We start from the raw sequence: 25,146 nt of genomic DNA on the forward strand, positions 1-25,146 counted from the left end.
CTCGCGTGCTGAATAGAAAAGCAGAGAGAAAGAAAGCAATGTACTTTGAGTTTGTGTGTGTGTGTGTGTGTGTGTGTGTGTGTGTGTGTGTGTGTGTGTGTGTGCAGAGGGAAGGAGGGAGGGGGGCATGCGGTAGAATGACAGAGGATGTGAAGGGGTGTGTGGAGGGAGGTGAGTGGGTGGTTGAGGGGGGGGGAGTCTAAGTGATAATCATTCCCCATTGTAATCATCCACCCAGTATGCATCATAAGGCGTCGTCAATACCACTCCACAGCTGGGGTCCCCGGTCCAACACAATACAGGGTGGAACACATGCATGGACACACGCTCCCTCAGCCTAGGCAGTCAGCGCACATCTCATCTATTAGCTGCTCTGCGCCGTCTCTCTCTCTCTCTACACTGTGTCTTCTTTTATTAGTGATCTGCAGAATCCTGCGCTCGGGACAGATAAATGGACTCCTGGAAATATGTGACAAGTGGCAGATGCCACAAGAGTCCATATCTGAAGACATGCAGTTCAGCAAACCTGGCTGACGTTTTGTTTATTCTCTTTTTTTCTTCTGTTCATTCTCTTATGTTTTTGCAGACTTGACTCTTTCTTATTACTGAGGGAAGTATGTACATGAAGTTGCACTTTGGATTTGTGTGTGATATAAAGAGATAAAGGTTGATATACATTTGATTACCAGTGTAATATTTGAACAGCTCTCCCGAGGACGACCACCTTAAATTAGCTTTATTTAACGAGATATATACATTTATTCAATTTTCGTAGAATGTTCTTGGCTTATATTTTCATAGCAATTTACCACATGGTTTAATGGCAGTTATATAACAAACAAGCTCAAAAGATGGCTGAGACAAGAAAGGAAAGAGTCAATAATAGAAGGACAAGTGGAAGCGACAAATAAGAGGGTATTTCATTTTAAGAGTACAGATAAGACATATGACTGCTTAGCAGTGGTTCACCATAAAAAAAGTTTAAACCCACCCCTGGTTAGCTTTATGCTTCCAATTGTGTGATCAAAAATGACGGTAAAAAGCTAACTAAGCCAAGCAAATACAACATACAGAAAATAGCGTGTTTCACTATAAGCCTTACTGTAAAACCCAGGCAGCCAGTAACACCTCAATCAGTGATCTGTCTTTCAACATAGCTTGAACCACATCTGTAATTATTAATTATATGAATATAAAGGACAAAGGTCCACCTGAGTATGTCATATCAATATGTATGATTCTCCAACTTGGTACTGCTGCATTGCTTTCCTTCTCTCCAGCTCCATGTTGTGACTTCCTGTGCTTCCACCTGGTGGTAGACCATGCTAGACAGTGATGACATGGTTTCAGCTTTGGTAACATATTGCTCAAACGAAAAGATTATCTTTCACACTCACCATCTAAAATGAAACCTATGAAAGCTGCCATTTAAGCCAAGCTAAGCCAATAAACTAAATCAGTTGAACATTGTTAAAGCTCAGTATAGTTAACTCTCATTCATTATAAATAACTGACAGAATATTAATACTAATTATTCATTGTAAATACAGTCAAGACTCATTAATGTAGCATATAATAAAACAAGCACAACCCCCCAGTGTTTCATGACATTTATTTTCATTGTTAAAAAGAAAACGTATTAAATGGGGCCACAGTGTAATAGATACAAGCATATCTGGACTATTCCACCAACCAAGAGATTGTACAAATAACCATGTGTTTTGCCACCATCTGCAAAGAATTTGATATTGATTCCAAAAATCAAATCTGGATAAAATAGTTTCTTCCTGTGATTGTTATGGAAAATCCAATCTCTAACAACCATGCTATTTCCTATTTTCACAGAAAAGCAAACAACTTTAAGTCTCCTTTGGAATTGCTTCAAAAAGGTGGGGGTTGGACATAACCATGAGCTGAGCAATGGGTAAATTATTATGCACTGCAGTTTTCTTCAAAATAATTATAATCACCAGTCTGTTTAAAAGCAAATTGATGCTAGATTTATTGTTATTGATTATTATTCATCGATTTAAAAACACACAAAGAGAAAATTGGAAGGGAAGATAAGGAGGATGATTTAAAAAAATCTAAAAGCATAACTAAAGTAAAATGTCTCTCAAAATTAGGGTGATCATTGTACACGACATGTTTTTACCTTACTCGCTCAGAGGTGGACCCAAAATGTGTTCACAAACTGCAGTCAACATTAAACAAACCCTGGAGCATGCTGGTACGCCATGTAACAGCTGGTGCCACACTCCATGGAGTTGGGAGGTTATAGCGAGTGTTCCCTAAACCAAAAACACAGGTCTGATGTATTGTGTTGCAAAATTACTACCTCACTAAAATACCAACATTAAGCGACAAATAATTTTTGGTTTGGTTTCAGTAGTGTCCCTCGAACAAGAATAGTAATAATTCGGAAGCTTATAAAAGTGTACAAATTACACCAATTATATAACTAACCAACCGACTACAACCTTCTTGTAAGTTATTCAATAAAATAATGTAAGAGTCAAACACAGCTAAAGGGTCAGGGGTGTATGGGGCAGAGAGGTAGTGGATGACGGGCCCAGATGATTGCACTGAGCCGGGCGCACGTCAGGTAACCTAGTCCACCTGTTCCACAGCGATCCATGGATCTCCATGCCCACTACTCAAAAGGGGGGAGGGGGACAAAATGCTGCCTTGGTCTTCAACTATCACTTAACTTCAAGGGGACCGCTACTAGTAAACCTGTAAGTAGCAGGGAACCACATGGAATCAGCACTCGGCTTGCTTTGACGATCCCAGGCCCGCGATCGGTCTCCTCCTCCTCCCCCATCACCAAGAGGTCCACAGCCCTGCTAGGACTACTGATTGGCTGATTCACAGGCATCGATCCAATCACTGTACACGTCCACGGCCTCTGACAGATCTTAGGGGTAGCTGATTAAGGATAAAATGGTTTTATTGATCTGCAGAATACTGTGTAGAGCGTTGTCATGAAACAATGAATATAAATATGAAAGGAAAATGAATACAGACGGGCAGTATGGGCAGCGCAGCATCATCGTCTTAATAGGCTTATAGTTTAATAAAAGTTATGGTCCATCTATCACGTGAATAGTATTTTCCACAGTCAGTTTTGATTATCGAAAGTACCATGGTTTAAACCGGGGTCATTAATCTCATAGTTTTTAGGCTTCCACATAAAAAAACAAATAAGTGTTATTTCATAGGATAATATTACATATAGGCTAAACATGATGTTTTGACTTATTGGTGTGCGTTTTTTTTTTTTACTTAAATAAGTCCGATACAAATATGTGGTTATGACTTCATCACAAACACTGTTATAGTCAGGAATAATTGTTCACATTTTAAAGCAAGGATACATGTGATAGGTGTCTGGAACTCCTCCAGGCAGACGGTGCAGGATATTATTCCAGTATTTCTGGTTCTTTCCCTGTGGGTGAAAGTCAGCACACGTATGTCAACAACCGCACTCAAACGCCGCCATGACATGGACCGTTCCGTTTCAAGACTTGCTTAACGCTTCCATACATTTTAACATCGCAGGACTTCTCGTGGTTACAGAAGGGACAAGTGAACTGCGTGTCCAGGTCCCCCGTCAGCTTCTTCTTAGGAGGGGGCTTCCTTTTGGACTTGCGACGACCCATTCTACACTTCGTTTAACCCAACGATAAGCCTGTTCGGAAAGAGACACATAATAAATAAAGTACTATGAACAAAAAACGACATTCAACTCACATCAGTAACACGTTAGTGGTTTGATTAAAACGAATCTATCATCGGACCGTGATCGAGCAGGTTTGGCAGTTGGTTGCTCTGAATGTCACGGAGTTAACTCAACTTAAGATATCCTCATAACGTGGAACACTACGGCTCCCAAGCAGCCTCACATTTCCTTTTAAACACGTGTTGGAGTTGTGTGAATGTTAGTGGCTGGAAACGTGTTTAAGCGACAATACGCTTGTTACATTATGACGATAAATGTTATATGGAAAGTTAACGAACCTCTTTTACCTCTACCAGATTGTAAAAAGCGTAAACACACGTTGCGACCAGGAGGAAGTCTCCCTCTAGATCCGGTAGGTCTCACAAGCTTCGTGATTGGTTGAAAGCACAGCAATATACTAGAGACGCCGCACTAGTCTTTACATCGTACGTCAACGTCGCCGCCATACTGGAGAGGCCACGACCGGCCTTTTAAAGGAATTCAAGTTATCAGGGGAGCTGCGGATTTTCTTGATAAAAAGCACTATTACGTTGACATTCTCGGCCGACTTCCATGAATCGGTTTTATTCCAGTGTTTATGATCTGTATGTGGTCAAAATAAATAAATAAGTAAGGATAATAATTATGATGTATATACAATATATATCATAAGAATTAATATGAATATAAAAATCGACTCATTGAAGAGAAATGTAAATGTTTTCCAGATAAAGGGCAGCTCTCCCGTTTACTTGTTTTTGTTTACAGGCCTCCCCAATATGGCGTCGACGTTGCTGTATCGCAGCAAGGGGCGGAAGCGGGTTGAAAGCATACACGTGAGGTGGGTTGTTTCCACATGGGGGCGACATCAGCTCATCTATGATGAACTAAATTTTCTTACGTAGTTGAACTCTGGATTCAAATTGCGTTACATTTCGTTATTTGGTACGTCGTTCAGGTAAAGTATTGCATGCTTGTTTTGATTGTGGCATATAATTTAATTAGATTCGTCCCAGATACATTTGCCCACTATGGAGGTGTCTTATGGGAATTGTTTTGGTTCTCCGCCCAATCTTCGGTAGCTGCCATTAACTAATTGCTTTTAAAGTAAGTCATTTAGCGAACAATTGAATTTAAGAGTGCCAACCGTTTGGCAATGGATCCGAATTGAAGTTGGAAAACACTTGTATGCAGCTTACATAATTTTGTTCTTAAATGCTTCTTTGCCAGATTCGACAGTTACAAGTACCCCAGGCAGCTTTAAAAGTGGTCATCATGCCTTAAACAGCAACCATTTGACCCCAAAATAACGTAGATGAATGTGACTTTTAACGGTAGCTTTGCGGCCCTGTCTCGTCAGATGTCCGCGGTGTGGACCTTGAAGGCCCTGGGTCTCGGGGCCGTGGGCCTGACTCTGAGTGTGGAGGTGTTGGGCTGGTTCTTCAGGAGATTCGGGTCTAAAGGATTCCTGAAAGAAGTCATATTCTTCCCCACCGAATTCGCATGTGTGGAGCATGTGTTCGAACCAACTTTGTAAGTATTCGCATTTCGACATACTTGACATTGATCAACACAATAATTGACCACGTCCTTGGCGCGGCAACATATTTGAACCGGAAACAAGTGACACCTTCACAAGTCGGCATGGACAATCATGCAGTCTTGTTCATTTCGGCGGTTCACACTTCTAACATTCGCCCACTCATACCATGGACATATTATAGAATGGACGCCGGATTCCAAAATGGCGCCCATTCATTCCTATTTAAACTGTTCAAATATTTGTAATAGGCCTACACCATCATTGTTAACTGTCATACATAGCTAAACAAGCAAATGAAAAATGTAATACTAACACAACTGAAATGTTTATTAGGCTATTAACAATATTATAAAAATGATACCGTAACAACATTTGTTTCACTACGACTCCTTTCAGCTGCCCACCCCTCCTTCTCCAGCAAAAAATAATAACATAAAAATAACATTAAAATGACAATTTTTCATGTCAAGAGACCGTTTATTGTGCAATTATTCAGTTAAAGGCTGTAGAGAAAACACAATGAGAAAGTCTACATGTCTCGTATGTGCCGTCACGCTCCCTCGACTGGCCTGCACAAGACCGACAATCTCCCCATCGGCCTAACTGAAACTCTCCATATGCCCCGACTTATAATGGTTTTCACCTCTTTCAATGCTTTTATCCTCACCTTGGGAAAAAACCAAACATTATCAAACTACTTCATGAAAATGTTTAGTTTTCTTTGCATGAAAAATTAACATTTAAATCCACAAACAACATATGGGTAATCCGGGGCATATAAAGACTGGGACCAGAAAATAATTACTTTCTCTCTACCGGAAGGGGCGTGACTTTGCCACTCTTTATGAAGCTTCCACAGTTGTAGAGGGTGGCTAAAGATTGCTACAGAAAAAAAAAGTACACTCATTGGGTTGCAATATAGCAAACTTTGAACAAGCATATTTCCTGATAGGGTCATGAAACATTGCCCATTTATTTGTCTCCTTGTGGTGAACAACTTTGCCTTCACAACTTCCGTCCGGATAGATTTTTCGCCATTTTATACTTTATCCAAAACACTAAAAACCACCACCAGTATCCTGGGATCCATGTTTAATTAGATCAAAATCTAATTGCAAATATCGTCTATGGACTAATATCTCCCAACTAACAAGAAGGGACGTCTGTGCACAAAAAATGAAAGCCCCAAGGAGCCAACAACTACGAAAAAGTGTGGTTTTAAAAAGTGCATGGACTTAAATGCTGATATTGACATCAAGGTGGACTTCACTGATCCAATACCAGTCAAAAACTCAAGTTGTTCTGAACAAGTAAACGTCCGCAAATTTTCAATCTGGGCATGGCATTGAAATGGGTGTGGCATGAGACCAAATTGACTAGAGTTTGAGCTACAGGACTTTTGCGGTTGAAGGTTGTAACCTGTCAAGTAAGAAGTCCACAAAATAGAAGTCTACAAAATAGCATGGTCGCCAGAGGCCCAAAGTGGTCTGATCAAATGAAAGGCGCCAAAAGGTGGTGTTATGGCAGGGTGGGGGGGCGCTATTGCAATCGACTGAAAATGCAAACCTATTTCCAGACCCCTTTAGCCTATGGTCATGAAAATCTGTCAACATTTTTCTCTCCTCCCAATGACCAAATGTTTCGAAGGAACCTTTCACCTGAAACAACAGGGCAGCCGGAAGGCCAAACTAGCCCACTCACCTTTAGGTGCCTAGACGCGAGGTTAACTGAGGGCAATCAACACCAAAGTTGGTGTACTTAAAGAAACATCAAGATTAACCAGGCCCAGGTTAATCCAAACAGAAACATAGGGGAGCTACAGCAATCAATTGAAAATTTTGAAAAAGCATAACTCCTCACCAGTTTGACATATGACCATAACAGTTTGTATGTGCATCAAAGACCATGCCAACGTTATCAACCATATAAAAATCAAAAAGGTTATACTGGTCTGTGTTGGGCTTGGTCCAAATAAATGATGCTTTCAGCTTAAATTATATTTATTATTTTTTTATCTTCATTTACTACTATTACATTGACAGTTGTATAAATTGGCAGGCTTGTAGAACTTGTAAAATAAGTGAGGAATGCCAAAGATGGGCCAGATTCGGCCATAGGTGCATAAGCATTTGCATTTCAAAACTTCAATAGGCTGTACAGTCTGAAGGTCAAAACTACGTAGGCTTGGATGTCTAACTGTACGTTCACATCAAAAGCTGTAAAAGAGATCACTTAGGTGATCGCCTAGGGTGAAAAATGCGTTGGGGGCGCCCTTAATTAATTAAATATAGCGAAATAAAACATGTTTATTTATTCAACATGTTCCCAAATGGAACGGATAAGGGGGGAGGGGGGGGGGGGGGGAGATTAACTGTTAGTGCGGATTGAAACCCTTACTGAAACCCCTCCTCTCGCCTAGGGCGTAATTCGACGTAGAACCTGGCCTGCGCGTATGTTTACTGGGACCCACGCCGGCGAGAGACATCTACATTCCGATTGGCTGGCGGTCATTTACAGCCGAAACCCTACTAGCTCATTTGCATAAGGTTGAGCTGTTTTCAACTCTCATTTACAGCCTTACAGCTTTAAAGCTATCGCTTAAGCGTTGTTCGCTCCTATCACTTTATCGCGCATAATAGAAAGTGAATGGGCGTTTATCGCTCAAAACGCTTTATAGCTTTGGTGTGAACGTACAGTAAGATGGCCAAAAGAAGAGATTCCATAGTTTACGCAACCAATTTCAACGGTGGATGCATTTGTTTGAAGTTCGGCTATCTATACCGCAGATTCGCTCCAGTATTGGCAGTCCTGGCTAGGTCATAAGAGGTACCGACATCACTACATCTAAAGTCTGTTTTGTCGCTGGATTTTGCCACTGTTCATTTAGAAACATGGTTGGTGAAGATTTTAATATATTTACTTCCAGTAAACCTGTTTATGAGGCATACACATTACATTTTACAAAACCTACCAAGCGCACCTTTTCCTCCATGTATGGAAGACTGAGGCTTCTCCAAATATAGTCCCATCTGCCCGTGGAGATTTACATGGTGCAGTGGTAGTGCCAGCATAGGGAACTTGATCCTTGGTTTGCCGTTTCGAGTCTGACCTAAACCAAACATATTGTGATTCATTTTAACTTATCAAAGGTTATCTAATTTGAACTATGCATTCGATTAGGCTATGCTCATTATATGTAGGACCCCGTTATCATCACTTGCAACTACATTTTATTTTGTATTTATTGATTTAATACTGACTTGAATGACATTCCCTCGTTATTTTCTGAGTAAAGGGTGTACACAGGGTTTATTAAGCCTGACGGGGTATAGGAACGAGATTAGCAGTGGTTTGTTTTTCAATTGATTAGTAATTATGGAATCAAGAAGGCGTATAATATAATAAGGCAACTCATTGCAAAACCTTCTCTTTCCTGCTCCTCTCCAGGCAGTGTCTCTGTCCGTTACCACATGGCTTAGAGACGTCTTTGGCCCGCCTTCTCCGCCACGTCCTCTCGGCCAAATCCACCCTGGACATCTGTGTGTTTGCCTTCTCCAACATGGACCTCAGCAGAGCGGTCCTGGCCCTCCACTCCAGGGGCCTGGTCATCCGGATCCTCATAGACAAGGACTACGGCGGCATCACTGGCTCCCAGATCGGGCCGCTGCGCAGAGCAGGTACGGGTCGCCAACGTCCCTATGAACGCTAGCCAAACTGAAAGGGACGGCAGCACCACAAATTGTATCACTAATCAGGCAGGGGAGGTTGGTATTTCAGATGGGCTTGAATGCAATTTAAGTCAAATTTCGAATAGTCAATCTGTCACAAAGTGACCTCAGCCAGCCTGGCTTCAGATGGCCAAGATGGTGGTCTAGACACCGGGACATTCAAGTGGCAGGGACAGTCAAACAACAATGTTCCGTTGTGAAAGCACATGAATGGATGAAGAAATGGCCTTTGCTGTTGAATCATAAAGAGCGTCACAACCAGGATGATGACTCAGGCCACACTGTTTTAATTACCGCAGGCTTGAAGCATCTTGATCGGTTTCAATGTCTTTGTCTGATGTGCCACTATTCTGTCTCTTTTTGTGAATGTTGTGGTAACCCGGTCCTTGTTGTTGCCGGGTTCCAGGTACAAAGGACACGTTTGTGTGAGGGATAGGCCATTAAAGGCATTTATTTAACAGTCAACTTAATCAAACAAAGTATTCGCGGTCTCTAGCCTCTCGCGGACACGAGCGCTTCCTCCTTGCTCCCGTGCCGTTCTGCTGTCTGTCCTCGACCTCCCTTTAAGATGGCTCCTCTGCCACCGGCCAGGTGTCCACCAATCACCCTGATTGGGGAGGCGAAAGGGATGCTCTTGGTCGCCGGCTGGTGGGTGGGGGTGGTATACCCCGTCCTTCACTGTCCCTCGGGCTAGTCCAGGCCGAGGTTTACGTGGCGGGATGCCACAATGTCCACACACACGCACGCCCGCACACACACACACACACCTATTACTTGCCTTCCTTCCTTGTTCCTTCCATCCTTCCTTCCTCCTGCTTCACTGCGTTTAAGTTAATTACATCTCAATAGTGCTGCTTATACTCTGGCATCAAGAAAGACAATTACATTAAGGGAAGTAGGCAAGGACCGATTCCAGTTTTTGGAACTGACTGGATACCATTCTCGTACAAAATCAACTGTACCTAGTGACCCCTTTTTATGCTTCATGCTTGAGCTGCTATTTTTTAAATAAATAATAGCCAATGCCATCACAAGTTATCACAGTCCAAGATGTTAAATGCTTTACCTGACAAGCAGCCAAAAAAACAGAAACTATTCTTTTATATCCATGAAGTTTAAATGAAATGCAACATTTAGAAGTAAACTGCTTGTTTATACTTGATAAATTACCTAAATAATTAATCGATTTTCTAAATTAGATTGTATACATCTCCTGTTGATTGACTCATCGTTGTAGCCCCACTCTACAGATAAATGCTTAATAAGTCTTTTGTAGGGGCTTTTTTGGACAAGAAATGTACTGAAACCGGCCGCCTCCGGTCAGACTGAGAGACTGGATGGCAGGTCCATTGAATGTAAAGGTGGGAATGCTGCGTTGCATCACCATCAAACCGCTCACCGTTAAGTGTTCCACAGGGAGTGTCAGAAAACACTTCTTTGTACATTGAAAACAATCAACGTATAAAGAATGGTGTCATTCATGAGCGTTCGCCATCGAGGATTGAAGTCTGAAATTATTACTTCAGTTTGGACGGAGCCGGCAGACGGACCTTCTGCTGATTTATTATGGCAGCGTTTCTCCTCTGAATGAGAAAGTTGATGAAGCGCTCATTAGACTTAGCGCTGAAGGCCCCCGCAGAGCAGAGGGGGGATTGTTGTTATGGCCATGGCGTGTTCATTTTGCTAATCAAAAGACGCCAGATACTTGCATCCCATGCCTTTGATCCAGATGATTCCCTAAATTACTGATGACTGGGGAGCGGCTCTGCACACAAACGCTTCCTATTTGCTTTAGTCTCTTCCTCTCACTAGCCGGACTTCAAGTGAATATTCCGAACATGAAATTTGAATTGACAAGATAAACTCGGTTGGTAGAAGTTTGAGGGGTAACATAGTTTACACAACATAACGTCGACATTACATAACAACTCGACACAAACTATGAAGGTAAACCATCAGACACTCGGACCATGAAACGGTTCTACGGTTGAAAGCTGTGTGCTCCCCGCCACCAGGTATCCGCGTGCGCTATGACTCGGGCGCCGTGCACATGCACCACAAGTTTGCGTTGGTGGACGGGCGGCGGCTGGTGACGGGCTCCCTCAACTGGACGCTGCAGGCGGTGCAGAAGAACAAGGAGAACGTCATGGTGACGGAGGAGCCCCGCCTGGTCACGCCCTTCGTCCAGGAGTTCCAGCGCCTGTGGGACGCCAATGACCCGGAGGGCTGCGGCCGAGCCGCCCCCCCGCCGCAGCAAGGCACCGAGCGGCAAGGCACCGAGCGGCAAGGCACCGAGCGGCAAGGCACCGAGCGGCAAGGCACCGAGCGGAAAGGCACCGAGCGGCAAGGCACCGAGCGGCAAGGCACCGAGCGGAAAGGCACCGAGCGGCAAGGCACCGAGCGGAAAGGCACTTGACCAAACGGAGGGGGTTGCGAGTTAAATTCTCTGCCTGCTTTTAACAATTATTCAACCCGTGTCAAATGGAAGAGATAATGGAGCTAAGGAACATGTAGTTTGTAGTGGTACCTGTAAGGCTTAGCACATTTGGCAGCATCTTATTTTATGAGAGGATGTAAACACAAGACCACATCTCTGGCCATTTCAATGGTCAGTTTAATGATGACTGAAGCAGTATTCAGAGTGGCATCACCTGACACTAGTTGGTTTTGGTCATGTCCATTACGTTTGATACAAGATGTGGTTACTATTGTGACTATTGTGTGACTAGATTTTTTCAGCTAGTAATTTTGTGTTATTTTTTACTTTATTCTGCTCTGGCCTTATACACTTATAACATGAATCATTCATGACTCATTCATTGTCTGTAACTAACACACACACTCACACACTTTTGGTTCAGACTTTGCATTTTAATATCAGTTCATGCATATTTTAAATTTGACTTTTACTAATTGATGAGTGGAGTGAGAAGTCGGCAGCTTGTAATATGCTCAGAGTTTAAGTGTATTATTTTCCTTTCTGCTTTTGTGTTTAATGTGTCAGGATTATTTCCAATCGTTTTACTTTGCAGTCTGATGTTCAAAAACGTTCGTAAGTCAGTATTGGTAAAGTTTTTTTTGGTGTGAAACCAGTATCCACGTCTCATCATTATTTCCAAATAACTGAAATCGGAATAGTGTGGCTACTGTAATGAGTAGGCTAATATTTATAAATGCTGCACAGTGTATTTTCATGAGTAATCCGTCTATTTGTGTAATGTTAGCCTACATTGCAAAACAAAGCAGACTGTCGTGCTCTTGTCCGTACTAGCCCGGTGCATGAACGCATTATGCAGGAGAGAAGTGGCATATTATATGAACCAATTACGAAATCTCCGAATTCAGGGTTTTTCCGTTCCACTATTTAGCAACTGAGTGGTGCGTCGCGACTGAAATGCGCACTGGACACGGTGCTGCCTGGTGATGATGCCTCGCATCCTTACTGAGGTTCACACGTGGAAAATGACGCATGCGTTCTCGATAAAGCATCGCATTTGATCTTAAAACAAACGCACTGACTTCATGGTTGTAGGCATTTCTGGAGGTCCGGGGAATAAGCGCAAGGTAGGAGGAGCAGCAACCCTTGGGCGTCGCGCAAGGCTCAGTGACCGGAGGAGCGCCTCGAGACAGGTACCAACGTGGGAAACACTGAAAGGGAATTCAAGGTAAAAATGTCCTTTGCCTTCAAACGATGGTTGATGGTGTTCACTTAGCATGTTGTCGTTTTACCGCTTTATGTGTGGGCAAACCCACCCAGTCTTGGTAGTTCAAAAAAGTTCGTGCTAATTTCTAAAACATTTACTTATCGAAGTCCAGCAGGTGGAATGGTAGTTGATGTACTCGAACGTCAAGATGTCAGGCGAAGTGCCGCATACGTTTTGTGTACACATGTTTGGTGTGTAATGCAGTCTTTCTCAACAGCTGTTGGTAAAATGTAATCATTAAAAACGCAACTGCGGTGTTTACATAGGTTTGTTTGTCATCTGTTGCTGTGTGTTGAGTTTGAAACGAACGCTGGCTGCGCATATAGGAGATCTATGGATGCATTTTGCTGAGCGTCCAGCATTCGGGCCAGGATATGTTCGGCTCTGGGAGGAATATTGCTGAGCTTGCCTCAAGGAGCTCTCTCCTCTGCTGGACAGGCACAAGATGGACTCCGCTCAGCATCTGTGCCTAGAGGTTAAAGAGGGGGGAAAGAGCTGTGTGTGTGTGTGTGTGTGTGTGTGTGTGTGTGTGTGTGTGTGTGTGTGTGTGTGTGTGTGTGTGTGTGTGTGTGTGTGTGTGTGTGTGTGTGTGTGTGTGTGTGTGAAATATGAAGATTTATTTTCATTTCAATTGGCCTCATTTGTTGTTGTTTTTGCATTAAAAGCCAACCTCTAACTTCAGCCAATTTAGGCTCTTAAATTTAAAGGAACCGCTAATTTCCTCCGCGGTTTTGGGAGGGCGGAATCCACGCTACAACCACTCGCAAGATTGATTACAACATAGGGGCCCCGGCCAGACTCCCTGAAGGACTCTGATCTACAGCTGAAGTCCTGATCAATATTCCCTCTCCTATCCCCTACCCTACGTTATTCCCTTTCTATGTATTAAAGGACGGGGCTAACTACACAGGTTGCTTCCCCCTGTCTGTAAGCAGTGGCCTTGCTCTACAGTCATCACCAGCTGGTCACTTGCAATGTAAAGTGACATCACCTGGTGCCAAATTCGAATGGCCAATTAGTGATTGCAACAACTCCCAGTGCACAAGAGGAGCTCCAGCTCTGTGTTTGCTGTGAGCAGATGGCTGTAGTCGGAGACCAGGGGGCCGGGCCGGAGACGCAGGTCCAGAGGGACTCAGCCGACCAGAACTTCGACTACATGTTCAAGCTGCTGATCATCGGCAACAGCAGTGTGGGCAAGACGTCCTTCCTCTTCCGCTACGCCGACAACTCCTTCACCTCGGCCTTCGTCAGCACGGTGGGCATCGACTTCAAGGTGAAGACCATCTACAGGAACGAGAAGAGGGTGAAGCTGCAGATATGGGTGAGGAGAGCCTGCTTGTTGAAATGCAATCAATCATTTTGGTCTTGTGTGTCACTTATGTGTCACAGTGTCCCTCATGTTGTTCATAACGTGGCCTAAAGGCACAATATGTCAAATTACTGTCTTGTCAAAAAGTAAATGACACTTACAACTGCTGGGTTACAGTGAAGAAAACATTCATGTTCTAGTGTGAAAAGTTGAAATTTGGGCTATGCAGTCATTTCATATGTTTGTGCTTTTAATAAATATAAATGTACTATAAGCACGATTGGGAAATTTATAAATGTACCTATTGATTAAAGGGATAGTAAACCCAAATAGTAATTACAAATATGACTTGTAAAATCTTCAAAGTAATAATCAGACATTTTGTATGTAAAATATTATTTTACATAAATTTTCTTTTTTTCGCACTAAATTCAGATAATAGTTGTGATAAATGGATGGCTATTGTTAGGGCAGGGTTGAATAGTGCCAGGCCAGGTTGGATGTCCAGGATTGGCTCGTCACTGGCTCGAGGTCAGCGTCACATCAGGTGCTGATATGAGGCTCTCCCCTCTGCTGTGTACACGGCTGATGGCCGCACCGCCGATGTGTTGTCATAAGGCAGGCCCTGTATTGGTTTGCTTACTGGGTGTGGAAAACCATGGTGCATGATGGGAAGGTTGCAGGGGGAGGATGGATCTTTTGCAAAATCCTGAGTTAATCATTCACTGTGCAGGGCTCAAGCCGTGTTAACTGTTTAAATGCTGGCCTACTGTGTGTGCGTGTGCGCGTGCGTGTGCGCGTGCGTGCGTGTGTGTGTGTGTGTGCAGGACACAGCAGGCCAGGAGCGCTACAGGACCATCACCACAGCCTACTACAGGGGCGCAATGGGCTTCCTGCTCATGTATGACATCACCAGCCAGGAGTCCTTCTCCGCTGTTCAAGACTGGTAGGCCTCCACCGTCTGTCTGGGTCTGTCTGGCCCTCCCTCTAGTTCGTTCTAATCTAATAGCTTGTTGATGGTTTTGTTTTACTCTCCTTTCTGTTGTGGATGTTCGGGCGTTGAATCTCACAAAAGCTATTTATGTAATTGTATACCTTTTTCTCACAATGCTGTTTTTGCTAATTGTTTTAATGTAACAAATGGGATTGAGTATATGATTGGAATAGGTTTGTTGTTTGTGATGTTTTCATAGAGATTACTCCCAGTTTAAGTGGAGAAGGGCCACCATCCTTGTAGATAAACATCCTGGTTACACAAGGGGCCACAGCCCGGTGGCTTTCCAATCATAGACCGTGACAACGCAGTCATATACAATCTTGTGACTGCCCCGAAGGATGGTTGTAAAGTACAAGCCAAACCATCAACATATTGATCTTTATAAATGCTTGTGATCTGCTGATGTGGCATTTTCATTGCAATGCCATGACCCAGTAAATCTGGTGCGGCAAATACGTGAATGATCGGCACAAACTGACTTATTTTCGGATTCGAATTGAGTAAAAGAAAATAACCGGCGCCAACGAGGCACGTTCCTTCATTGCATGTAGTGAAATGAGGGATAATACAAACTGTGCTTGCAATATATAACGATGTCGGCATTATAAAAATGGTGTGTGGTTATCTCAGACAGATTAGCCGGTCATAATTTATATATATTAACAAATAAGAAAATATATATAATATACGATTTTTTATTATTTATTTATTTTTTATACATAAATGATGACCGGCTAATCGGTCTACGAGATTGTATCTTCTAACTTGAACAAAGTTGAAGTCATAATTGGTTAAATTATGTATATTAAATTGAAGGAGGAGATGGAACGGAATAATTTTGGGATGGCACATTTTTATTTTTAGAACTGCCTTACAACTGAAGCCTACCAAACTAGTTCTGCCCTCAGAGACCGCCCTCTGCACGCTGTCTTATCGTCGTCTTATCAGGTCCCGAAGCCACGCCCCATTCCCTCTGTCTCCTCTACCGACGGCACTCCACGACTCCCTCTGCATTTCATGCGTCGTCCCCCCCCCCCCCCACTGTTGTCAAATGTTCTGTGATTCAGGGGCGTTTAGCCTCGGGCGACAGAAAGTAACCAAGAAATGTTTGGAATCTGCTTTTAAGGTCTGGATTTTGCTATCCTTCAATAGAAAAAAAGGTTAGGGACAGTCATATCAACTTCTACTTGACTGTGTATTCTGTGTTTCCCAGGGCCACCCAGGTGAAGACGTACTCCTGGGACAATGCTCAAGTGGTCTTGGTGGGCAACAAGGTAGATCTCGAGGAGGACAGACAGGTCCCCACGGCGGACGGCCAAAGGCTCGCCAGCGAGCTAGGTACACGCACACTCGCTCTCTGTCCCCATGATCTCACATTCCCCCTTATCGCTCAAGCTGAATCCATTAAGTTTTCTTTCATCTAGCTGCAAAACCTTGGTGAGGCAAGCAAAACATGATCAGATCTGTCCATTAATGAGCTGATGGCGTAAGAAGCCAACTAGATAAATGCAATCTTGGTAAATATCGGTCTCTGTCTTGTCCAGGCTTCCAGTTCTTTGAGACCAGCGCTAAGGACAACATCAACGTGAAGCAAGTCTTTGACAAGCTGGTGGATGTCATCTGTGAAAGGATGAATGAAACGGTCAATGGCGAGCTGGCCGGTGTCTCAACCAATGAGAAAGGAGCCAGCCTCACGGACAAGCCCCCGAGCAGTCAAAGTGGATGTGCCTGCTGATTTGTCTCTGAACCATAGTGCTTGCGCAAGCACACTGCAGCTGATTTATAACAGAAATAGTCTGTCAGCAAAAAAAAAGCGATAAAAGCATGCTCAATCACAGAAGAATGCCAAATAACTACAATTGCCAAAAATGTACAGTAACATTATGAATGTGCCCAATTGTATTTATTTTCCCTGCAGCTTGCTTCTCTGCATATTCCATTTAATATGCCCCTTATGATTCTGACATGACTGTTACATTCACAATCCCAAGAACCAAACGGCACAGCTATGCAGTTTGCTTCTGCTCATTGTCTATCCTTTCAGTCATGAAAGCAATTTTCCTTGGAAGCACTTGTACGTAGAGGGAAATTGTAGATTAACTTGTTGCACTGCCCTCATGTGGGCATATTGCAGTACTGCATCTGTGCGCCTATTCTTCCAATACCAAGTGGCCTATATTTAATGCTGTAAAAGTGCCTCTGTTTTATTTTGTTTTTGTCTGAGGTAAATTATTTTTTACTTTTCAATCTCCATTCACAAATGGCCTTGTTACTGCATTTGCCCTTAACTATTCATTTATGTGCCTGGAGAGAATGTCTTTGAAATGTATTTTCGGTGTCAAGTCCTTGTTAGCGGTTCTGTTATACACTTTGTTAGCCCAAAATTAATAAATAATGGATCCATTCTCAAAATGCTTTGTCCTTCAGTTATTAGGGGTCCTACGAAAAACGTAGGAACCCTATTGTATTTGTTTTTTCCCTGAAATATTCAGCCACATCTGAAACAAGAAGCTCAAAAATGCTAATTCTTGCTGGCTTGTAGAACTTGTATGAGTAAGGGATGCAGGCCTGAAAGTTTTTAATATTCTGTCATTACAACTAGGAATGTGAAATATGAGTCAAACTTGGTACCCATGCACCATTCGTCATGGCAAAATGTATTTACAACCCATATAACCATTTGGAGCCGGAGGTCAAAGCTGCGCACATGCTGCATACTTGGCACTCGTACCAGGTGACTCAGCATTAAATTCAAAGACGGCAGAGATACACAAGGGAAATTAAATTTAAAAGTGAAATATGTGCATATGTAAACAGCTTTACAACATTTAAACGAATATAACATTGTGTCAAACATGTAGGCTTAGCTGTTGAAAATGGCTACTATTAGGGAGTCCATATACCCATGCCAAATTTGAAGACTGATCTGGAAAAGGAAAGTGGTGATATCCTTACTTCCAGTAAACCATTTTTACTGGGGGGGGGGGGGGTGGGTATGAAGCGATTGTTGACGGGCAGACGTGGCCAATAAGTAATTTATTTATTTATTTTTCGGGCGCATTTTATATTTTGCGCTCCCCCTCTAGATGGCACTCTAGGCGGCCGCCTGACCCGCCTGTAGGGAAGGCCGCCCCTGCATACATCCACGCATTGAAGACCGCTCCTTCTCAAAATCAATCTCTAATCTGCCTTTGGCTGATTAGATGCATGTGTCCATGTAGTGTAGTCGTACTGAGTCAGTATAAATATGCATTTATGTTATCTCCAGCATTTTAATGTGTATTGAAATATTGCTTAGTCATAAAAATATAGACCTGTGAAATATAGACAATATTCAGTTTTGATGAGTGCTGTTCATTGAGGTGAACTATTACTCAACCATCTTTTATGGTTTTACCTTGTTTTTTTGTGATGTGTGTGTGTGTGAGAGAGAGAAAGAGAGTTTAAATACCTTTAAATAGAAATCCATTTGATCAAGGAGATTCATAATTGAGCATCGGGACGGATAGAACAATTTCACAAGAGGTAACAGAATTCTTCATTAAGACAATGTTATGTGTTCCATTTATAATATATGCCCTGGTCTTGTAACTGAGATGCACTACCCAGAACACCAACTCTCTTTCAACTCATGTATGAGTTATCATTTCATCCTTTTTTTTCTCATGCATAGCCTTTTTAGTTAAAATCAAATGATTCTATTATATATTATATTAATTATATATAACAATGATCCGGCATCATTTGGTTGTTTCCAATACACCACGATCATGACTCTGTACCCAGAGTAAAGAAGGTCAGAACATTCATTAATATCCTTAAACAACATTTAATATCAACGTGTAAAATCCTACTGAGAGGTCCTGGCTTGATTTACTTAAGTAGTAACGGTAAACTTTCTCCAGGTTTTTGATAGACACTATATCATATGTTACTTTATTTAATTTATTCATTTATGTTTATAAATACTCATATCAAACCAAACCATTGCATCAAGTGCTTGCAATTAACCAATATCCTTAAAGGGCTTGAACAATGTGAAAGTTATGAACATTGTTTTATATTGTCTACTCTATAGTGTCTGAAATGACTTTGGTTAAGTGTTGAGTTGCTTGCTTTAAGCATTGCATCCCTCCAAAACAGAATTTTACAACCTTCTATGGGCCAATCACTTTGGTTATTTTGTGAATAAAAACAACTACACAGGGTCATGTTTAAAAAACAAAGGTGCTAATATCAGAACATGTAAACAGACTTTATTCTAAGCCTCCTTTTTATTTTTTACAGTTGGACAACTGATCTACCAGCCAAGATGTACTGCTCTTTTTTCTTGAAAACCATGATGTTCGTCTTCAATGGCATCATCTTCGTAAGTGGAAATCCTTTCATTATCATGGCCCCAGAGGTGTCGCCTCCATTTCCTGTCTCTCTCTCTCAGTCTCTCCTCTATCAGTCTGAGCTGCTTTGTGCTTTGAGGGCTTCTCTGTAAATTTCGGTCTGCTATACTTGTACACCAATTGAGCCAATGTTTATAACACAGATACTAGACTATAGAAGACCCCATCAAACCTTATATTTGGTGACATGTAGATATCCATTTGGTGGTATAGATCTATACATCATTAGTCATTAAAGTGTCCATGCATTCATGTTAAAACATATGTAGCCTAATGCAATTATTAGAATTTGTAGCTACTGATCACCACAATGATCACTGATCATTGTTTCAAGGCCTTTGCTCATGGCTTTCCGCACCCTTTTCCCTTTTCCTACCGCTGGTAGTCCCCTAACTTTGTTCAACCATGCTCTAACATGTTCTAGCATACTTTTTCCAACTCTTCACCCCGTCCCTTATCTGGCTTCTAAACATTGTTTTTGTTTTCAATAATATTTTATTTGATTATTAGATTTTTTTTAACCAAGACCTCAAAAGGTTTAGTATATCCTTTATAGGGTTTAGTATAACCCCTTTCCTTTATTCTCATTTTTCCTAACCCTCCCTATAATCCATCCTCAACCAGCTGGCAGGTGTAGCCATGCTGGCCATGGGCATCTGGCTGATCCTAGACGACGGCTCTCTGATGGAGCTGCAGGGGAACATCGACCAAGTCCCCGGTGGCCTGGCCCAGCTGGCCCCCGTCAGCTACCTGCTGATGGCCATCGGCCGGGCGCTGCTGATCATGGGCCTCCTGGGCTGCCGTGGCGCCGTCAGGGAGACCCGCTGCATGGCGATGACGGTGAGCACAGCGGGTCCGCTCCATAAGGGAACACAGGGGCGTAGAGGAGAGGAAGTGGAGTCTCCTGGGGAAGGAATGGTGGTCATGATTTCTTCCACACCACTCTGCCCTGAGCATTCAGGGTGAGGTGCCCTGCTCAGGGACACCTCGACACTCAGCCAGGAGGAGCCGGGGATTAAACCAGCAACCCTCCGGTTACCAGCCAACCCGCTCTACCTCCTGAGCAACTGCCGACCGGGGTATATAGCTTTGTCTGAGGGATAGCGTTAGTGTTTGAGTAACGGGCATGAAGGTCCTGGCTTTGATCCCCATATAGCAGAAGCCTAGCAGCAGGCCAGCCCAAACCCCTTCAACCCAAACCTGCTCTTTATTACTTGTAGGTGAAGCAGACTCATTAGCGGTATCTTCCACATGTCAGCTAATTTACGTCTAGGGATTATGGGCATAACGTTTAGTAGGGTCACATGATTTTAGGAAAATGACCAATATGTCAAAGGTCAAAATACCCTTTGTTAATCATTAATAATTATTATATATTATATTATAAAAAAAAATAATCCAGGGTATAGACTAATTCCATAGGTTTTTTTCATTCTCTGTGACACATGATTTCTGTCCATCCAGTTCTTCACCCTGTTGTTGATCATCTTCGTGGAGCAGCTGGTGTGCTCACGTTCGTGTTCAAGGCGGAGGTATGAGGCTTCCGTTATGATGATTTATTTCTTTATTTGTAGTGTTTTAGCTTCCCTCCGAGTGAATCACATTTGTTTACAAAAGGGGATTCAACATAATAGGAACGGTCCCTGTAGACCTCGATATTCTAAGTTTATAGATGCTGGGTAACCTTACTTGACTATTTGCTATCTGTGTATGTCTGATAACATGATGTCCATTTCTTCTATGGCTGTCACAGGCTGCTGACATTTTTAAAGATCTGGATGACACAATTGTTGAAAACTTTGAAATAAGTCTGCAGGTACCCTGTCCCCTGTCTGGTATACCACCATGTACGATGTAAGTTCTTCCTTTAACTACATCACCACGGCTGCATGCATTACTTGTCGACAACACAATAAACACCCAAAAAACATTCTGAACTGATGAGTTTTCATCTTGTCAACTGGAGAACCAACCACCCACCATCATAGACAGAAAAACCATCACATACCTAGTTGTAAAAGTAACTCGAAACAGAAAATGAATCAGTCTTTTATTATTCCTTTCACAGAGAGACAATAGTATCAAAAGTACTCAGTTGTAAAAGTCGCTTGACTAAGAATATATCTCTATTTTATATTACTTTTAGAGTCCAGAGACTATGGTATTGCAAGTTGTTTGCTGCTGGCAATACAATTGGAGGAATCAACTTACTCACTCCGTCTCCCAAACTGTATTTATTGTATTTATATGCCAGATTAGGTGCACACCTCTAGCCTCTAGAGTGATTTGAATTGTAATGTGTATGTAATTTGTCTTTTTATGTTTGTTTTAGTTATAATGCTGTGGATACCATAATTACACTAACTTCCGCAACGTGACCAAATACCATCCCCCGTTTGGTTTGTGAATCACATGCGTCATGACAAGATTATCCAGCTGTTAAAGGACAGCGCTGCGATCATCGGAGGAGTGGTGGCGTGGATTGCTCTCATTGAGGTATGGAAAACACTCCCATTATGCTCAATAAAGCTGTTGTATGTTAGATTAATTAAAACATACTGTTGTATGTTAGAGAGCAAAAAAGACTTTGAAACTTAACAACCCAACAAAAACGTCCCTTATCTCTCTGCTCTGTTTTGCAATCACTCACCTGTGTATAGGCAAGATGGATCTCATGAACTCAACTAAAACAATATTGTTGATATTCCCCCACAGCATTTCACTCACTTCTAGCTAATGGATGGCTATGGCATTTCGAACTCTAATTACACTGAAAATATAGTGCTTAAATCTACAGCACCTTTTATTATTTCATCTTTACTACCTACAATGATCAGTGTTGGGAAATATACCTTTAAAATATTTCAAGTTACAGAATACAGAATACATGCCCAAAGATGTAATATGTAACATATTCCGTTCCATTACTCAATCTGAGTATCATATTCTGAATACTTGGATTACTTCCACATTGAATTGCATTTTATAAGTGTAGGAATGCAGCATCGTATTCTGCTTACTAAACAGGCCTATTCTGGTGGGTTCTTCTGTTCAAACTGGCTGAATGTGTCAGGCCCAAGTCTCCCTGAAAGTGCACTATATTATATAAATTGCTGTAGAGGAACAAAGACTATGGGCCCTATTTTAACGGTCTGAAACGCAAGTGGGAAGCGCAAAGCGCAAGTAGCTTTGTGGGCGGTACTACGGCGCTATCGCTATTTTACAGGCGGATAAATGACGCTTGCGCCGCGGCGCAAGTGTCAAAAGGGTAGGAATGGACGCAGGGCAGAGGACGCGGCCGCGTACGCGTCCGGTGGGATCCCGGTGTCAGTCACTTGCGCCGGATGCAAGATAGGGCCCTATGGGTATGTGTGGGGGGACGTGTGACGTCTGGCCTGCAGGGGGAGTATGGGCAGGTTGGGAGCGCACCGGATTGCCTGGGGGGGGAGGGGTTGGACCTGAGTGTGAGCAGGTGTCAGCACTCAGGCCAATCAGGAATGTTTGTATATATGTGCCTGCTTTGTGGTTAGTGGGGGAACCGGGGAGCAGAGAGAGAGGCAGGGGTGATCGCCACCAGAGATCGCCTGGAACGCATCCTGTGACCGCTTGGAGCGGAGTTATGATTTACGTGCAAGGAATTATGTTTTGTTGGACTGAGCGATCTAAATAAAATGACTTTTCTGTTGGAAAAAGCAAACCTGGTGTCCAAGCGCTCTGTGAACCTGCTACAGTATGTTTATGCGAAAGATATTTGCTATATTACATCTAAAAAAATTAATAAAATCACTGCGATAAGTGCATAGGTGTTGCCTATAAAATCACATAAAGAGAGAATGAGGGAGAGGGAGAGAGAAAAAAAAGACAGTTGTGGACCGGTCGAACTCCTTCTCCCTCATCCTGGTGCTGAATATGTTAAATGCATCACCATTTTTATGTATGTCTGTCCAAATATCCAATAGACATTCGAATCTCCTCTTGACTCCATGTTGAGCTACGACTCATTTTCACCCGACAGTACGACTATGTGCTGCTAGTCTTGGAGTTACCGCTAATCAAACAATAATTCCCATAATGCGCGCGGCTGAGCGGGTGCCAGTTACCTGTTAAGTGAGGTGGTTGCATTCACACCAACATAAACGTAAACCAAGGGACCAAACTCGTTTAATGCGCACTAAATGCTGTTGGTGTGAAAGCACGAATAAACTCTTAAAACAGAAGTATCGTCATGTAATCCATTGATTTCAACAATGTAACTGTATTCTAAATACCAACAATTTAAATTGTAACTGTAACGGAAAACAGTTAGGCCTACTTATAATTTGTAGAACGCCGGTATGTATTCCGTTACTCCCCAACACTGACGATGATTATAACAAATTAAGAATGTAGGCTACATTAAAAAAGTGTATGTTTATATATATGTTTATTTATATATATATATGATGAGAGATATATATATGATATATATATATATATAGAGAGAGAGAGAGAGAGAGAGAGAGAGAGAGAGAGAGAGAGAGAGAGAGAGAGAGAGAGAGAGAGAGAGAGAGAGAGATTTCTCTATAGATATATATTTTTATTATATTTTGTTGATTAATTATTTTTATTTATTGACCTACAGGTTGCAGCCATGGTGGTGTCACTGGTCCTGTACAAAGATATACCACCGAAATAACGTGTGTGTGTGTGTGTGTGTGTGTGTGTGTGTGTGTGTGTGTGTGTGTGTGTGTGTGTGTGTGTGTGTGTGTGTGTGTGTGTGTGTGTGTGTGTGTTGTGTTTTCTGTGGAGGTCTGCCGTTTGTGTAGTTTTGTTGTTTCTTATTTACTTAGTTGAGTTGTTGATGAACGTCTGAGGCTCGGCAGCCCAATGGTGTAGTGCCTCTTTAAGAGAACGGTGTGCTGTGGGTCCATGTGACCGGTGTTCGCCCGATAAGAAGGTGGCGCAAGAGTTGTATTATTGGCACATAACTTTGACCCGGTGTGCAGCCACTTGATTTATTACCTGCTTTCCCTTTGTTAAAGAATAAACAAACAAAAGTGGAATACCGAGTAATTTCCTTTGTACACCGGGTTACCCCTGCCGTGGGGAGAAAACGGAACAGTAATAAATCAACGGCCTGAGCACATCAAGCCAAGAGCCAAGTCTGTCACCGCCCTATCAGCATTGACCAGTGAAGGAGCACCAAAGGAAGAGGAATAGGCCGAATAGACCCCTCTGTGGAACAGCGCCTTGGTCAGTGCGAGAAAAGGAAGATGAATTTGGCAGAATTAGCGGCCCTGAAAGGAAAGCGCTCAACAGCACAGGCCCTCTTCAGCAAAAGAGCGAAGAAGCTGTCCCTCACTGGAGATCTCCTAGGAAAAAGAGCACTCATTGACGAGATCAGAACACTTGGTGTGGACTTTGAAAAGGTGCACGATACTGGTCTCGAATATATCGATGCTCTGGGAGAAGTGGAAAAGGCAGAAGAAGAAGCAGCTCATGCAGAGGAGAAAACGGCGAAGTGCCTTGACGCATACACAGACACGCTCCGGCTCGCTAAGGAGACATTATGGTTCAAATTCGCCTATGTCAAAATAAAACTGTACGCCGACGGTGCAGAGGAGAAATGTGCCGAGACTGAGTACACTGACGTGAAGGAGTTGCCGGAGGAAGACTGTCAAGTCCTGAGAGAGAGCCTGGAGGAGAGGATCAGCATGCTCGAGCGGAAGGTGCTTGAATGGGAAACCATTGTCTCTGAAGCCAAGACA

At 42.7% G+C, this 25,146-nt stretch overlaps 3 protein-coding genes and 1 long non-coding RNA gene across 11 annotated transcripts; 2 read left to right on the top strand and 2 right to left on the bottom strand.

Annotated features, from left to right (window-relative positions):
• Positions 1-1,572: 1,572 nt before the first annotated feature.
• Positions 1,573-4,134, bottom strand: LOC130379121 (transcription elongation factor 1 homolog). Of its 3 annotated transcripts, none has more exons than XM_056585758.1 (4): positions 4,030-4,134; positions 3,547-3,691; positions 3,378-3,448; positions 1,573-2,917 (listed from the first exon to the last, which is right to left on the bottom strand). In XM_056585758.1, exons 2-4 carry the CDS (start codon positions 3,660-3,662, stop codon positions 2,853-2,855), a joined length of 252 nt encoding a protein of 83 aa, XP_056441733.1. In that variant the 5' UTR covers positions 3,663-3,691; positions 4,030-4,134; the 3' UTR covers positions 1,573-2,852. The 3 variants fall into 3 exon arrangements, with proteins under 3 accessions (XP_056441733.1, XP_056441731.1, XP_056441734.1); XM_056585756.1 differs by having other exon boundaries at positions 4,021-4,128; XM_056585759.1 differs by lacking the exon at positions 4,030-4,134 and adding an exon at positions 3,801-3,989.
• Positions 4,135-4,212: 78 nt separating this feature from the next.
• pld6 (phospholipase D family, member 6) lies at positions 4,213-11,833 on the top strand. 5 transcript variants are annotated; one of them, XM_056585752.1, is made up of 5 exons: positions 4,213-4,351; positions 4,490-4,562; positions 5,082-5,254; positions 8,712-8,941; positions 11,008-11,833. In XM_056585752.1, exons 3-5 carry the CDS (start codon positions 5,082-5,084, stop codon positions 11,406-11,408), a joined length of 804 nt encoding a protein of 267 aa, XP_056441727.1. In that variant the 5' UTR covers positions 4,213-4,351; positions 4,490-4,562; the 3' UTR covers positions 11,409-11,833. The 5 variants fall into 5 exon arrangements, with proteins under 5 accessions (XP_056441727.1, XP_056441724.1, XP_056441726.1 ...); XM_056585749.1 differs by lacking the exons at positions 4,213-4,351; positions 4,490-4,562 and adding an exon at positions 4,572-4,679; XM_056585751.1 differs by lacking the exons at positions 4,213-4,351; positions 4,490-4,562 and adding an exon at positions 4,572-4,666.
• On the bottom strand, positions 7,711-9,676 carry LOC130379122 (uncharacterized). Its single transcript, XR_008895095.1, has 3 exons — positions 9,287-9,676; positions 8,688-8,978; positions 7,711-8,373 (listed from the first exon to the last, which is right to left on the bottom strand). It is a non-coding gene; the product is annotated as an uncharacterized LOC130379122 (long non-coding RNA).
• Positions 11,834-12,415: 582 nt separating the features above from the next.
• Positions 12,416-17,414, top strand: LOC130379120 (ras-related protein Rab-3D-like). 2 transcript variants are annotated; one of them, XM_056585754.1, is made up of 5 exons: positions 12,416-12,622; positions 13,775-14,017; positions 14,833-14,951; positions 16,216-16,340; positions 16,547-17,414. In XM_056585754.1, the coding sequence occupies exons 1-5, from the start codon at positions 12,515-12,517 to the stop codon at positions 16,735-16,737; spliced, it is 786 nt and encodes a 261-aa protein (XP_056441729.1). In that variant the 5' UTR covers positions 12,416-12,514; the 3' UTR covers positions 16,738-17,414. The 2 variants fall into 2 exon arrangements, with proteins under 2 accessions (XP_056441729.1, XP_056441730.1); XM_056585755.1 differs by having other exon boundaries at positions 12,502-12,657.
• Positions 17,415-25,146: the final 7,732 nt, after the last annotated feature.

Source organism: Gadus chalcogrammus, chromosome 3, assembly GCF_026213295.1.
Source record: "Gadus chalcogrammus isolate NIFS_2021 chromosome 3, NIFS_Gcha_1.0, whole genome shotgun sequence".
Classification (NCBI taxonomy): domain Eukaryota; kingdom Metazoa; phylum Chordata; class Actinopteri; order Gadiformes; family Gadidae; genus Gadus; species Gadus chalcogrammus.